We start from the raw sequence: 13,752 nt of genomic DNA, 5'->3' as shown, positions 1-13,752 counted from the left end.
GCATGGATACGAACTAGGCAGTAGATTTTCTCATATTCTCACCGTCATCCCTGCTGACCTTCATGGCCACATCCACGGCGATAGGTCAACGAATGGTATAGCTAACGATAACTTTTTTGTCTGACACCTATTTACCCAGGCACTCAAGTTCAAAACCACGACTTCAATTGAATTTCCCTTTCCTTTTCATCTTAACTGAAACTGTCACAAACCGCCGACTTCCGAATATAAACCGCAATGTCCGAGAATAGCGTCGTATCCGGCCCAAACTCGTGAATATCATACCCCTCGAGCATTTTCCTCACCCGAGGCGAGTCAGGATCAGTCCTAGATTCATAAAACTGTCAAAAAAAAAAAACAAACAGAAAGAACACAGCACAGACAATACTCACACGCTCCCCTCCTCCTTAGTGATATGATTCAGATCGGTGACACGACACCAAATGACAATTGCCGGCCGAGCAAGATCCGCAATGATCTCCTTGGTAGCCACATTAGGCGCAATGGAAAGCACAACAGACTGCTCATCCACCTCCAGCCAACCACGCGGATCATCAATTACCTCGAGTCCAGCGTTGTGCAATATCTCCTTATCGATCGTAGTATACCATGGATCCTGCACGTAAGACGCGATACCCCCAGCCGTTCCCCCATCTCGTCCATGCAACCATTCCTTGATAGTGAGTTGGAGTGCATGCTGCGATGCACTCCGCTTGCAGTAGTAAGGTTCTTTATCGCCCCGACCTTGATTTATGTAGGACATCGAACCAAGAGCAAACCCGACAATCTTGTTGATCCGATGATCTTTTGCAAACGACGACAACAACTTCTGCACGTCGGTACATGTCTGACTATCTTTCCACTCTTGCATGCATGTTTCGAAATGTTGCGCTACAATCTCCGGCTCGAGGGTCGGGTATGGAGGGAGCATCTCCTTTGTCTCTATGTCAATGAGATGTGTCCGCTGGTCGACGCCCAGAGAGCAGTAGATCTGTTCGTTTACATATTCGCTCCATCTGAGGTGGCTGAGCATTAATGCTCGCGGTACGTAACTTAGCTCGAGTTCTTTGCTGGAGATAGTTAGTTGCGGTGTCGATTATGGAGGGGAGCTAGGTAGGATAGACTGGATTGAATTGCCGTACTATACATATGCCCCTTTCACGTCCTTTTCGTTGAGAAATTCTTTAACTCGCCCGGTCTGAGTCTCGATTTCGACATCGTCGCCGTTCAGATCTGTGGTGGTGAGTTTGTCGCCGTGTTGGGGGTTGCGTTGGCACTGCGCCCAAAGATTGCTGATGGCCTTTTTTGTAAAGAATGCCTTGCCGGAGTCGTAGATTTCGTGGATGCGTGCTTCTGCTTCCTGTACCGTTGGTCTCTCGCGACCGTTGGCCCATTTAGCGTGAAGTCTCACATAATGATGGCCTTTCTGGGTAGCCCCCATTTTGAATCGTTTTGGGAGAAGTGATTAGATTGAGAGTACTCTTGTCGCGTCAAGATATAGCAATCTTTAAACTAAACAAAGGTACCTTGCCGCAGTCACAGTCACACAGCCTCAGCCCGGTTGGCCCCAATCTGCATGTATGTGCTGTCACAGAGTTCAAGGCGGCTACGAGGGAACGGATATATTGGCTGGAAGAGCGCTGCGCTCGTGCTGGGCTTGCATAAACTCATGGCTATCATATGATATGGCTCTAAGGGATAAATAGAAAGAAGAAAGAAGCATTAATCCAAGAAAGAAACACCTGAAACACCACCGCAGCTATGCAAGGTATCATCGCAAAGCACATTTTCAAACTCCAGATCGGTCAGAAAGAGCCATTCGCTTTGGGAAGAAAGACATGAGAGAGAAGTGTAAGAATGAGAATCATAATAGAAGCAAATTATCCGCTGAGCTTATTGGTGCCCGTGTAATTTGAGTCGGTAGATGCAGGTGTGGTCTGCTCCCCAATTCGAAGCTACGCGGAACACAATCTTGTCCACGCGGATGCCTTGAATGTCGATGACTGTCTGGATGGGGAATGACTGGGTATATTGGTCGCTGTGGATGTCGTATCTCATTTTGCCAATGCGGTAGTAATTTGGCCCGAGCCTTGGGTCGTCAGAGTAGGCGCTTGGGTGCTCTTTGGGATCGCTACGACCAATAGATTCCATGAGCAACTCGTGGAGTGAGCCGAGTCCTGAAAGCCCCAAGCTACCGACGCTTTGGTCGCGGGAAGAAGGAGGTTCGGTCGGCAGTGGTGGCAATGGACCATTTGCAGGGGCAACATTGGCCCAAAAGCGAGGTAGCATTCCGGTAGCCTTGGGCGTTGGTTCCTCAATCGGTGGCCTGGCAGAGCTTATTTCATATCGAGCCCACACCTCTATCTCTCGCGGTGCGGCCTTGATGTCGAGAGATGCGCCCGCTGGTATGTGTTCAACAACGAGTGACTCTGGAACAATTTTGTGGCCAAGCAAGACAGATAGTTGGGTTCCGTTCTGGATGGGGCTGCACCAGCAGTCACCCGCGTCTTCCCAAGCAGAGAGGGCAGCTCTTGGAGGCTGTGGAGTTCGTAATTCTGTGTAGATGGGAGTGAAGGACTTCACCCAATTCCATGGCCTCATAGCCCAGTGCGCCCTGCTACCATAGGTTGGGGAGGTGTTGAACGGGTCGATAAGGGTTCCGGTTGATAACGCCAGGAAATTGACATGATGAACTGGATTTCGATGCGGACTGGAGTCCGTGATGTATGTGGGAACAGCGTTGCGGTATTTAGAATGCTCCGATCGAACAGAGTTCATCTCGCTTGATAGCGATGACATCTCGGAGTTCATTCTTGATACCTGGCTCCGGAGGCCATTGATAACTGTAGGGTCAGACATATTGCCAGAGTAATACAGGATGTCATCCCCGGGAAACAGGCGTGACTGAAGCTTTCCTGGGAGATCGCTTGAGAAAACGAATACAAGGCCCACAGCAAAAAGTAAAACACTCATTGCTCGATTCCAATTGATTCGGTATCCCGCAAGGTCCTCAAAATAACTTCTCCATCGACGTAGTACACTTTCCTTGAGTTCAATCAGGGACTGACTACTCGCGACAGACGCCGAGCGAATATATCCCGGGATGACTGTTCGCGCGGGAGCAGTCCAGGCATCAGCTTCGGACTTGAAAGACCCGGCCACAGATCCACGCTCCGATAGGTCCTCGTCTTCCTCGGGAACAATGTACAGACCAGAAGGGCGTCGAGGCGGGGCTGTGATGTTCTCGCCACGGTATCCTGGTCTCGTCCTTTGTAATTCGTCCTCATTGATATCACGTTCCAGATTCCAAGATCGCTCGGAAGCATTGTCGACGGAGCTGTGGCGATCAAGCGAGCTACGCCTTGGATCATCGTGATAAGGAGACCCAGCCCGATGCATCGGTGATGGATAGAGTGGAGAATTTGGATTTGATAGCTGAGATAGACGGCGCTGCATTGGAGGTTCGACATCGGGACTGGGTTCTGAAGAGACCGCACGCTTAACAGGAGGTGTGGGAGTCTTGTCAGACCCTGTGGGTGACATGGTAGCATGCTGCAGGGCATCTTGAAGCTGGGTTTGATCGGGTGTTGGCGCACGCTTTGGAGCCTTCGCGCGCGGAGTCGCCTTGGGTTTCGGGGCAGCTTTCGGGGCGTTTTTTGGGGCAGCCTTTTTCGCTCGCACCTGGGCCTTCTCGACATTGACATCAACTGTTGCCGCCAAATCCTTAATCCCTATATTGGCCTGCACCACGTTATGCCGAGGCATACTTGTTGTAGTAGGGGCACCATAGTTCCACGATTGCCCGACTGGGATACTAGGCAGGTATTGTTCAGGTGCTGTGTCAAGGTATGCCTCAGGGAACTCGGGGACTCGCCGCTGAGGAGCTCCATCAGCCTTGCGCGTGGCGCGTTTCGGTGTCATTTGCTCATGTAACCGTGATCCGATTCGAAGGATAACGGTTCGGTCCTGGGTTGTATCGTCAGTATCTGTCAGTATATGTTAGCTTTGATTGGAAAGGTAAGCAAACACAAAGTATCACGGGTGAGAGATACGGGGTAGCCATGAGATCCCAATACCTCGAGTAGGCTGCGGGGAAGAGGTGGCCATGACAGGGCTATAGAGGCTGAAGAATTGGTGCAATTGCAGATGACAAAAAGGGTTCATTCCATTGCGTATTGCATCCAGAGTCTCATCTCATAGACAAAGCCATAGACTCAAATCAGCGCATCGATGCGGACAACAAATGCGACGTGGATACGTAGTCGCACCGGGACCAATGGCTGCAGAGGGACCAAAGTAGAGTCAAAGAAAAATCAAGAAATTGTCCTAACTCACCAGGAAGCTAGCATAAACAGAGGAAACTCAGGCCGGCGCAGTGTAGAAGTCGGAGGTTTGTAGATCGCGGGTCCTGCAAGACGCGCAGACGCGACGGAACGTGACTTGCGACGGACCAGAGCTGACAACCCCAAGGAGAGAAGATGAGCTGAGAGGTAGCTGCTTAAGCTAGCTCAATATTCTGCAGCGATGACCTGTCTGGATGTGATCGAAATCCGGGGTGGAAGGGAGGTGAAGAAGAAAAGGGTAGGGGTGGAGCGTGAAAGATCGCCGATGAAGAATCCCCAACTCGACGCCGGGCTGGACGTTTTTGTACTGCAGCACATTTGCCAGATGGAACATGCCATCCCTTTGTATGTAAAACTGTTCTTTTATTAGATGCACTGGTAGGCGGGGTCTCGTTTCTTCTTTGTGACAGAGCTCTTTGTTACTCGAGAGACGCCTCGAACTACATTGAAGGGTCCGATACTGACTTGTATCATGCTACTACAGTCTGGAACAAGCCCTTACTTATTGAGATCAGTGGTTCGGATATGAAAGAAGTCCATGAACATGTTCATGCTGTATACAGAGTAACCAACGTCATGGTCCTGCCACTCCAGATACGCCCCGTCGCTACTAAGACACAGGGGGATGGATACTATACACGGTCGCGAAGGGTAAGGGGCGAAAGCAAGTACAAGGAAGAGGAGGCCCAAGCAGGTATACGACCACTACATGGCATATCACGCGTTAGCACGTCCAAGCAGCCATTGTGCCGTCTTTGCGACCCTCCACGAGGTAGCCGTCCTTAAGACGAACTCGCTCGACAGTCGCGGGGAATGGCCCATCATCTTCGATGCCGACACCAGGACCGCAGTCCCAGTGGTTGCCATCGGCCTTGTCGTAGACCTTGACCACGTTCTCTCCGGCGGCGGCTACAATGCGTTTTGAGTCGAACATCATGCTGGTAACGGGCTTGTCGTAGGCATAAGCGTCGTAGATTGAGCCCATGCGCAGGTCCCAAATCTATAAAACAGTCAGAAATAAAACAAAGAGTGCGAACCCATGAGAGCTTACTCGAATACTACGGTCAAGACTGCCCGTGATCAGATGCATATCGTCAAATTGAAGACATGTTACTGGTCCGGTATGGCCTACAAGACTGCGGTGGACATGTCCACTGCGCAAATCCCAGAGACGGACCATCCCATCAGCTGTACCGCATGCTAGCGCAGCGTCAAAGCACTGTATTGCGCCGACAAAGTCGGCAGACGCATCGGGCATGCGGCCCGATGGTCGCCAGTCAGACTCTCCTGACATCGTCGAAGATGCCTGAGCTGCCGCCCACAAGACATCCAGTGTTTGTACGCAACGTCCTTTGACCAGATCCCACTGTCGAAGGGTTTTATCCGCAGAACCCGAAATGAGAGTATTGCCGCGGAAGTGAAGTGCAGTCACCTCGTCCACGTGTGCCTCTAGTGAGAAAACGTTGCAGTCCTCGAGGTTGGAGGATGGCGGTACCGGAGAAATGTGTCCTTCTTGATCACGCTCGTGCTTGTTGAGACGCCCGTCCCGCGTCGTGGGCCGAGCACGGCTCAGATCCCACAGCTTGACTGACGCATCCATCGATCCCGTTGCGACGATATTATCCTCTACCTGCAAGCATCGAACCGAGGCGTGGTGTCCTTCCAAGAAACCGGAGCATCGGCCGACGTTCATATCCCAAACTCGGACGGTGTCATCTAGCGCGGCGCTGACCATTGTACCGAAAGGATAGTCGAAGTCGATGGCGGTCACCATATCAGTATGTGCTTCTATTTCCTTGATTAAAGACCCTGGAGCAAAGTGTTCGTGTAGAATGGGCATAGACCGTTTCCCTAAGACCTGTCAGCTGCAATTCGCGCCCAGAGCATAATAAAGTTGCATACGTTGTGATCGGTGCCGTAGGCTCTTTGGTGAAGGTGAGGGCAACTTGTCATATATCGACTCTGACATAAACGAAGCTTCCATGGCCGGATCGCCTGATGACCCAGTAGATTCCAGGTCTTCAGACTGCGGCGTCGCTGCAACTGGTGTGTCCTGGGATTCCTCTTCTTGGAAATCCTCGAGCTTCACGTCGAGTTCGGTCACTATACCAATGAAGTCAGATTCATTACTCTCACGGTTGAGCATCCATAGGTTGACCCACGTTCATGCTCCAATGCGGCTTCGTCCATTTCTAGGCCGGCCAATCGATCAAGGACAATCTTGCGCATCTTGTGCAAATTAGCGACCTTGTTATCGATCTCATGAATCTCCGCGCTGCACATATTCTTGCGAATACCCATCAAGTCCAGCTTGCGACTGAGCGATTTCCGCTGGTCCTTCAACCCGGCCGGGCCAGCTGTCAAGGCGCCGCCTCTCTCGCTGTCCTTTAGCATTTTAGAGCTACGCCTCCGGTGTCGCTTTTTCTCGGGTTCATCTTCGGGAACAGAGGCCTGGAAGCCTTGGAAAAGGGAGTAGGAGCTGCTATCTTCGGGGATGTTGGCGAGAAGGTCGTCCGGGAGGGAGGAGAGAGCACGCGACTGGATCTCGCTAGTCGAAAGCTTCGATCGAACAAGGTCGGTCGGAGTTGTTTGTGTTAGGGAAAACACCTTGCGTTGCGCCGCTGGTCGCCGCAGCTCGCGGTGAATGTCATTCATGGCATTGTGAAAGTGAGTGTTGTTCTGTTCGCTCGGTCCCATCAAGTGTCCTGCCGTTGTGGTGACCTTTCGTCCGAATGCTTCAATATGACGAGTCTGCAATGGCATATCCCTAGTCAGCCTGCAGCTTTGGTGGGGGATGTGGTCGAAGGGCAGGGGAAAAGCCTACCGTCACTCCGGTGCCCAGAATGCCGTCGCCCTCGGCGATATCTGACAGGCCCGACGGCGAGTCGTCGCGGCGCTGGTTCTCCATAGAGTAGTTGGGCTCCAAGACCCATGCGATTTGGGGGAGGGAGGTTGGGTTGGTGATGAGCAGGAGACTTGGAGGCTCGCGCGGGTTACCGCGTTCCCCGGGTACTGCCGTATGGTACTTTTACGGTCTGAAACCAGCTGCTTCGGTTGATTTCGACTGTGCAAACCCTACCGACGAGGGATGAGTGACACTATTGCAATCCCTGCAAGGACCTTCAGCTACAATTGGCCTCGGTTCGTCGATTGTGGTGTGCCCACATCGATATGCCTCGGCCTCGTACCGTCCAGTACCAGATCGAATAGATCTACTAGATAGATCAACCAACACTGAACTTTATTCGCTACATGTACTTATGGCTTGTTTGATCGGGCCCTGCAGGATGCATACTGAACATGTTGCACAGACAGTCATCCTCCAGGGCTCTAAGATGCGAATTATATAAGGGGCTCAACGAGTGGACTCCGTACTAAACTTCGCAGTCCCGCAGATCGACTCTCCTTTTCCAACCCACCAAACCCAGCCATGGATACCGCCATTGATCTCTCCGATGCCTCCAAGGCATTGGACCTTGCCAACATTCGTTTCCAGCTGATGTGAGCTTCCACTTCCACTGCCTCATTGGATCTGAACCTCCCTTAGATCTTCCCCGCGCCCCACCATGCATAAACCGATCCCTCCAATATAAGATTACCACAGAGCAGTCTGCTAACACTCCAGCTCCTAGCCGACTGGAAGACACAATCACCTTCCACCTGATCGAGCGGGTACAATTTCCAGTCAACAAGACCGTCTACGTCCCTGGCGGCGTGAAGATCCCCAACAGCGAGTTCAGCCTGCTAGACTACCTGCTCCGCGAACAAGAACGGCTACAGTCGCGCGTGCGCCGCTACCAATCCCCAGACGAATACGCCTTCTTCCCAGACGTGCTGGAAGAACCCATCCTGCAGCCCCTGGAGTACCCGCACATCCTGCACGACAACGATGTGTGCGTCAACGACATCATCAAGAAGCGCTACATCGACGAGATCCTGCCCGCAGTCTGCCCAAAGTACGGACGTGAGGACCGTGGTGAGACGCAGGAGAACTACGGCTCGGCTGCAACCTGCGACGTTTCCTGTTTGCAGGCGCTGTCGCGTCGGATTCATTTTGGAAAGTTCGTTGCCGAGTCAAAGTTCCAGAAGGATCCGGAGACTTTTGTGCGCCTGATTAAGGCTGGGGACAGGGCCGGTATTGATGCTGCTATTACCAATTCGGCTGTTGAGTTGAAGGTCCTTGAGCGTCTTGGGCTGAAGGCTAAGACTTATGGCACTGATCCTGCTTTCCCTGATGAGAAGGATCAGAAGATTAACAGTGATGCTGTTGTTGCTATGTACAAGGTGAGAGTCTTATGTGTTCCTCTTCATATGGATGGATTGCTGACTGGTGCTTTTATAGGAATGTGTTATCCCATTGACCAAGGTTGTTGAAGTCGAGTACCTCATGCAGCGTCTCAAGGGAACACAGTGGGAGTAAGGGGGGACTGATCATGAAGTTACGATGTCGATATTTTCCTTAGGGTTTCCATAGTTACGAAGATCATGTGGCCGGCAGTACGCCATGCCAAAACCGAGATAGACAACTCAAAAGTGCAAGAGAACTCTAGCACAAAATATATTTTCATAAACCGGACATAAAAGTTATGACACTAAAAGGTCATGATGTTGTCTAAGACAGGTACTCAGTAACAGCCTTGACCATAGGCTCGAACTTGGCCGCCTCGATGAGCATCAAGCTACCATTAGTACGGATACCAAGCTCCTGGAATGCACGCTTGGAGTCAGAGTGTCCCTCATCAAACTTGTGAGTGTACTCAATAGAGCCGGAGCAGAGCGCATGACGCTCCAGGATCTCATCCTCGGGGTGGAAGAAGAAGCGCTCGGACTTCTCGCCATCCTTCTTCTTTTTCTTCTGCGGCCGGGACTCCTCTTGGTCAAGCTTTGACTCGATTTCTTCGTAGTTCTTGGAGAGGATCAGGTAGTGCGAGAAAGAGTAGGGCTCCTTATCCTCAACCGCCCAGGCGATCTCTTCCTGGAGCATGTTGTACATGGGCGGGACGGTCTCGGAAGGCATGTTGATCAGGCGCTCGGTCAGAATGAGCCCGATGGGAGGGACGGGATTTTGAGAGAGGAGCTCGTTGGCGGCTGACAGGGACGGGTTGGCGGCAGTCTTGGTCTTGAGGTATTTGATGAGGTCTTGGATAACGGGTTTATCCTGCGATTGTCAGTATGCATGAGGTTGTAAAAGTGAGGCGATTTGCGTACCTTGTGTTCCTGTAGGTTGAGAACCGACAGGAAGGCATAGGGATCCGATTCGTTTCCGTCGACCTTGACCGTCGATCCCAGTGTAGGCTGTGAGAGGATCAAATCCGCTAACGCGGACATATCGAAGATCTGGGCGTCATTGTCGAACAGTTGGCGCAAGAGATTCTTCAGGCCGTGGAAATCGACAGCTGGCTGTGGGTCGAACCATTCGAAGTCTACATTGACCATGTCAATATCCTGTCGTCGTCAGTCCTGTTAGCAATGCTCGAGATCCAGTGGGATCTAGCCAGTCTGACCTCGTCGGAATCGTCGCCCTCGGGCTGGGTGCCGCCCATAGGGACATCACCGAGATCTTTCCGTTTAACCATATTGAATAATCCTCTGCGGTTGGGTAAAGGTGAGGTTCGAAGTTGCTCGCCCCGCGCTCGGCCGCTTGCGAACTTTTTCCTTATCGGCCCTTATCTGCCACAACCCTAAATATGTCTGTATAGTTACTCTAGAGCTTGGGGGTCTATGAAGTTCTTGTTCAAAGGGTGGTACGAAATGGCTTGACTGTAGGTCTGTTTGCTCTGTATATGCTTTGGCCTGCTGGTATAATTTGCGTTGATTCCCTTACGTTGATTCCCTTATATATAGCTAGACGGCCGCATCAAAGCTGAGCTAAGTACTCTCTTTCCCTCCCTACCAAATCATCATCCGTGAGTGATGATTCTTTGATCATACTGAAGGCTATATATGAAGATCAAGGCCTTTTATTCTTGAGAAAAAGGGTATGGTTATATAATTTTTGACATATAACGGACCCTTGCCAGAGCTAGAAAACTATCAATGACGCTATGGACGCGTTGGCTAAAGAGAGTCAACGTCGGACAAAGAGAGCCGGGGGAGACCCGGTCGAAAGGCTTAAGCAGAAATCTTCGCTCACTAGACAAAATTGGCTGCTCGGTCCGCAGATGACGACGATAAATGGACACCTTCCCCGCCTAGCAGTAGCGAATCTGAACGCTCCGAAGATCTAGACCTCAAACCTTACAAAGCCGAGAAATTGATAAGTCCGTCATCCCTGACCTAATTGTCGATCCTGAAGGAGATTTCCCGGACTACGCCTCAAAAACAACACGTTTAATCTTCAAAATGGAAGACTACGAGGCTCTGTATATCGGCGAAAATGAGGGAGGATGGCTGCTGATGTATGGCGCAGACCCACGGCTTATGGACATCGCGTCAGTGACCTCCCAAGTCAACCAGATCCCTATATCACCGAGGACAATCGAGCCCAATGTATTCAAAACTACAATGTGTATTACGACATTTTGCTGCGACTTGGAGCTCTTAGGAGGCAAGAGCGGCGTGACAAAATCCGGGCCAATGCCGGACGAGAATTGAAACGCTCGTACTGGTTCAGGGCATCAAAATGCCAGCTTCCACGATAAGATTCAATCAGCGTCGCCGAGGCTGATGCTGCTGCCACTTGGCAGAAGCCCGTGTTGGCAAAGCCATCATACTTTGATGACAGATCCCATTGAGATTGCTACAGCCCGGGTCATCGCACTCATGGCGCTTATTGCGGGGAGAACTTCATTCCACGCGCAGTGCATCTACGGGTCCACGCAAGAGCCCTGCGCTGCCTCGCAGAGGACGCAGAGGCTGCACGACAGCTGTAAGTCTTATGATCTCATTTCTAGGCTTTGTATGAAGCCCTGTTTCCTATTTGGCTCTGTTTAGACGCCCGTCTCGGTCTATCGGTCTATCTCCTTTGAGTTTCTGAAAGTCAAGCAGAAAGCTAACAACTCAATATTACTTAGCGAGCAAGAGCTAACCGACCCAGATTGGTGAATCTCGGCGTCCTGCTAGCCATTTGTCTTGATAGGACGGTCTCGGAAGCATTTCAACCACCTGTTTATCCTGCGATTGCCATTACGCACCGGAGCTTTAGCGGCGAGGTGTACTTTGGTCTCTGTCTCACCCAGTGCGTCCGTCCCCTTTACCATAGAGAGAATGCAGTTGATTAGTTCTTAGCTCCGTGCCTGTCGAAAGTAGACTATCTGGACTCAACTCACACACATGCCTCACAAGCTACCACGAGAACAGACTTGGTATTTTGGGAGAAGGCAAAAATGGGTGGAATGGAATGGAAGTTCGCATACCACATTAAATTATGAGAATAGGTTGGAAGCGAAGCAAATCCGACCTGAATTACGGCTCATGCAATAGTCTAGTATCCTTGCAGCCTATCAGCAGGCAAAGTAAACACGGGATATGAGTTCTACAAGTACTCCAAGTACCAGGGCTGTTGATGCTTTATAGACCTCATTCGTTGAATAAGTACCAAGTCTTTAAAACACAAGTTCCTCTCCACATAACCACCGTATCTAATCAAATCTGGATCTAATAAAGTGAGATTAAACATCATGCTCAACAGCCTCAACAGTGGGCACCTTATGAAGCTTAACATCAAAGAACTGCGCAACAAGCTGCACACAATCCCAAATGACCTCGACCTCCTCCTTTGGCACCCCAATCCGTCTAGTCCCACGAATATGCCAATGTGTCTCCTTAGGCAAGTTCTGACTCATAATACCAGGCAAAACAACCAACTGCGTATCCAAATCATCAAGAACCATCCGATCCGACAAAAACAACCCATAAGTAATCTCCTTCGACAACCAAGAAAAGTCCCGGTGAGCACTAAACAAATCTAGCGTGTCAGTTGTATTCCGCGAATATAGCTTCTGCATCCACCCCGTGCCACGCTCATGGTTCGCCTGGTCACATTGCCAGCCTTCACGCGTGAAGGTATAATCCTTATCCTCGTCGCGCTCAACCTCGGCGACGGATAGGATTGCCTCAATGGGCTTGCAAACTCCGACAATTGGGACGGATTTGACGAGTGCTTCGCGCAATCGCCGGATCAGGGCTTGTCGGGCTGCGGAGGTGGTGTATTGGTCTTGCTGGATGAGGTGGAGGTAGAGCTGGTCTGCGCGCTCTGGGTCTGGGCTTGCGGCTAGAGTGGAAATTGCTAGGATGTACCACTTATCGCTGCCGAGGTTTGTTGCTTTGAACCGGTTCTCGAGCTCGGTGAAGAGCGCGGAGAAGCGGGGTTGCACTTCTGTTGTGCTTGTAGGTGCTGCTGGCGCGGTTGAGGTGCTCATCGTAGCAATTTTGTATGGTTGGTAGGTCTGTGGAATTGTGCAGGTTGTTGTATGCCTTAGTGTTCGGCTCGCTCGGAGTGGTATACGCGCGAACATGGTCTGGGAGGTTGATATCACTCAATCACGCATTTCTCTCCGATGGCTGGAGTGGGTCGCTACAGGTACGTGTTCAAGGCATGTTGGACGACGCAGATTTATACAATCCTCGAGCCCCTTGCCTTTCAAGCAATGAGCGATATGTTACTCTATAGGAATTGAACGATTCGAGGTTATGAAATAGCGGTGACTACGTCAGAGATCTGAGCTTCCACGGTTCACCGCCTGCACATCGCAAGTATAAAGAAAATGAAAGTTTCTATTGCAACAAACACACTAGGAATTGACAGTATTCGATTTAACCTATGCTGTCCATAGGGCACATCTAGCAAATACTTTAACAGGCTCAGCTCTCCGAGATCACCGAACTGGCTGAGTCCTGTCCCCGCCTAGAAGAATTTCGTCTTCAAGTTCGACGATCAGTGGGCAGTCGAGCAGAATGTGAACTCTACAAGGCTTTCGGAGGCTTCATGGACCTCCAAATCCTTGTGCTAGATCTTTATATCGAACCTCGGCCACTGGGGTTTCTTAGTGGGGCTGGTGAGCCTACGCTTCGAAAGGGAGTGGTGAACTTCTCCATAGATAAGACGCTTGCTCGTGGGATTTGGAGGCTGACATTTTCAACTCAAAGCTCCCGCCTTCTGCCAGCCTACGTATAGTGGACTTTTGGTCATCACTTGGATTTCAGTTTCGCGAAACGGTCCTCACGATCATTCCTGGTGATACGCTATAACCTTACCGATGTCGACATACCCGCCGTTGTAGAAAATGGCAAGAGGGAAGCAACGATATGAAGAAAGCACGTTGCTATTATGCACCCAGCTCTCTTGAGAAGCGAGATAAACCTGTTCTTTCTGACCTCTGGTCCGCCGGGAAGAAGAACAAGTGGTTGACAGGTTGGGCCAGCTATCCTTTGCAATTGGATGATTAGGTCAATGATGGTTAGGTCAATG

General features: G+C 50.9%; 7 protein-coding genes across 7 annotated transcripts; 2 read left to right on the top strand and 5 right to left on the bottom strand.

The window, feature by feature from the left end:
• Positions 1-191: 191 nt before the first annotated feature.
• Positions 192-1,441, bottom strand: N7446_008432 (SRR1 family protein; the record flags this gene model as incomplete). The annotated part of the gene is made up of 3 exons (XM_058517177.1): positions 192-327; positions 393-1,070; positions 1,143-1,441. 3 exons carry the CDS (start codon positions 1,439-1,441, stop codon positions 192-194), a joined length of 1,113 nt encoding a protein of 370 aa, XP_058370823.1.
• A 452-nt stretch (positions 1,442-1,893) lies between these two features.
• Positions 1,894-4,107, bottom strand: N7446_008431 (uncharacterized protein; the record flags this gene model as incomplete). Its single annotated transcript, XM_058517176.1, has 2 exons — positions 1,894-3,986; positions 4,077-4,107. The coding sequence occupies 2 exons, from the start codon at positions 4,105-4,107 to the stop codon at positions 1,894-1,896; spliced, it is 2,124 nt and encodes a 707-aa protein (XP_058370822.1).
• A 960-nt stretch (positions 4,108-5,067) lies between these two features.
• mdv1 (uncharacterized protein) lies at positions 5,068-7,251 on the bottom strand (the record flags this gene model as incomplete). Its single annotated transcript, XM_058517175.1, has 5 exons — positions 5,068-5,343; positions 5,395-6,194; positions 6,246-6,446; positions 6,506-7,094; positions 7,168-7,251. 5 exons carry the CDS (start codon positions 7,249-7,251, stop codon positions 5,068-5,070), a joined length of 1,950 nt encoding a protein of 649 aa, XP_058370821.1.
• Positions 7,252-7,773: 522 nt separating this feature from the next.
• Positions 7,774-8,763, top strand: N7446_008429 (chorismate mutase ARO7; the record flags this gene model as incomplete). Its single annotated transcript, XM_058517174.1, has 3 exons — positions 7,774-7,844; positions 7,976-8,627; positions 8,686-8,763. The coding sequence occupies 3 exons, from the start codon at positions 7,774-7,776 to the stop codon at positions 8,761-8,763; spliced, it is 801 nt and encodes a 266-aa protein (XP_058370820.1).
• A 192-nt stretch (positions 8,764-8,955) lies between these two features.
• Positions 8,956-9,919, bottom strand: N7446_008428 (protein-transporting protein BCP1; the record flags this gene model as incomplete). The annotated part of the gene is made up of 3 exons (XM_058517173.1): positions 8,956-9,501; positions 9,552-9,788; positions 9,848-9,919. The coding sequence occupies 3 exons, from the start codon at positions 9,917-9,919 to the stop codon at positions 8,956-8,958; spliced, it is 855 nt and encodes a 284-aa protein (XP_058370819.1).
• Positions 9,920-10,685: 766 nt separating this feature from the next.
• N7446_008427 (uncharacterized protein) lies at positions 10,686-10,937 on the top strand (the record flags this gene model as incomplete). Its single annotated transcript, XM_058517172.1, has 1 exon — positions 10,686-10,937. One exon carries the CDS (start codon positions 10,686-10,688, stop codon positions 10,935-10,937), a length of 252 nt encoding a protein of 83 aa, XP_058370818.1.
• Positions 10,938-11,953: 1,016 nt separating this feature from the next.
• On the bottom strand, positions 11,954-12,703 carry N7446_008426 (uncharacterized protein; the record flags this gene model as incomplete). Its single annotated transcript, XM_058517171.1, has 1 exon — positions 11,954-12,703. One exon carries the CDS (start codon positions 12,701-12,703, stop codon positions 11,954-11,956), a length of 750 nt encoding a protein of 249 aa, XP_058370817.1.
• Between the last annotated feature and the right edge of the window lie 1,049 nt (positions 12,704-13,752).

The sequence above is a fragment of the Penicillium canescens genome (genome assembly GCF_028828765.1).
Source record: "Penicillium canescens strain IBT 15451 chromosome Unknown utg000005l_segment0_segment0, whole genome shotgun sequence".
Taxonomy (NCBI): Eukaryota; Fungi; Ascomycota; class Eurotiomycetes; order Eurotiales; family Aspergillaceae; genus Penicillium; species Penicillium canescens.
The sequence above is the reverse complement of the archived record's forward strand: the minus strand, read 5'-3'. Positions and strand labels throughout refer to the sequence as shown.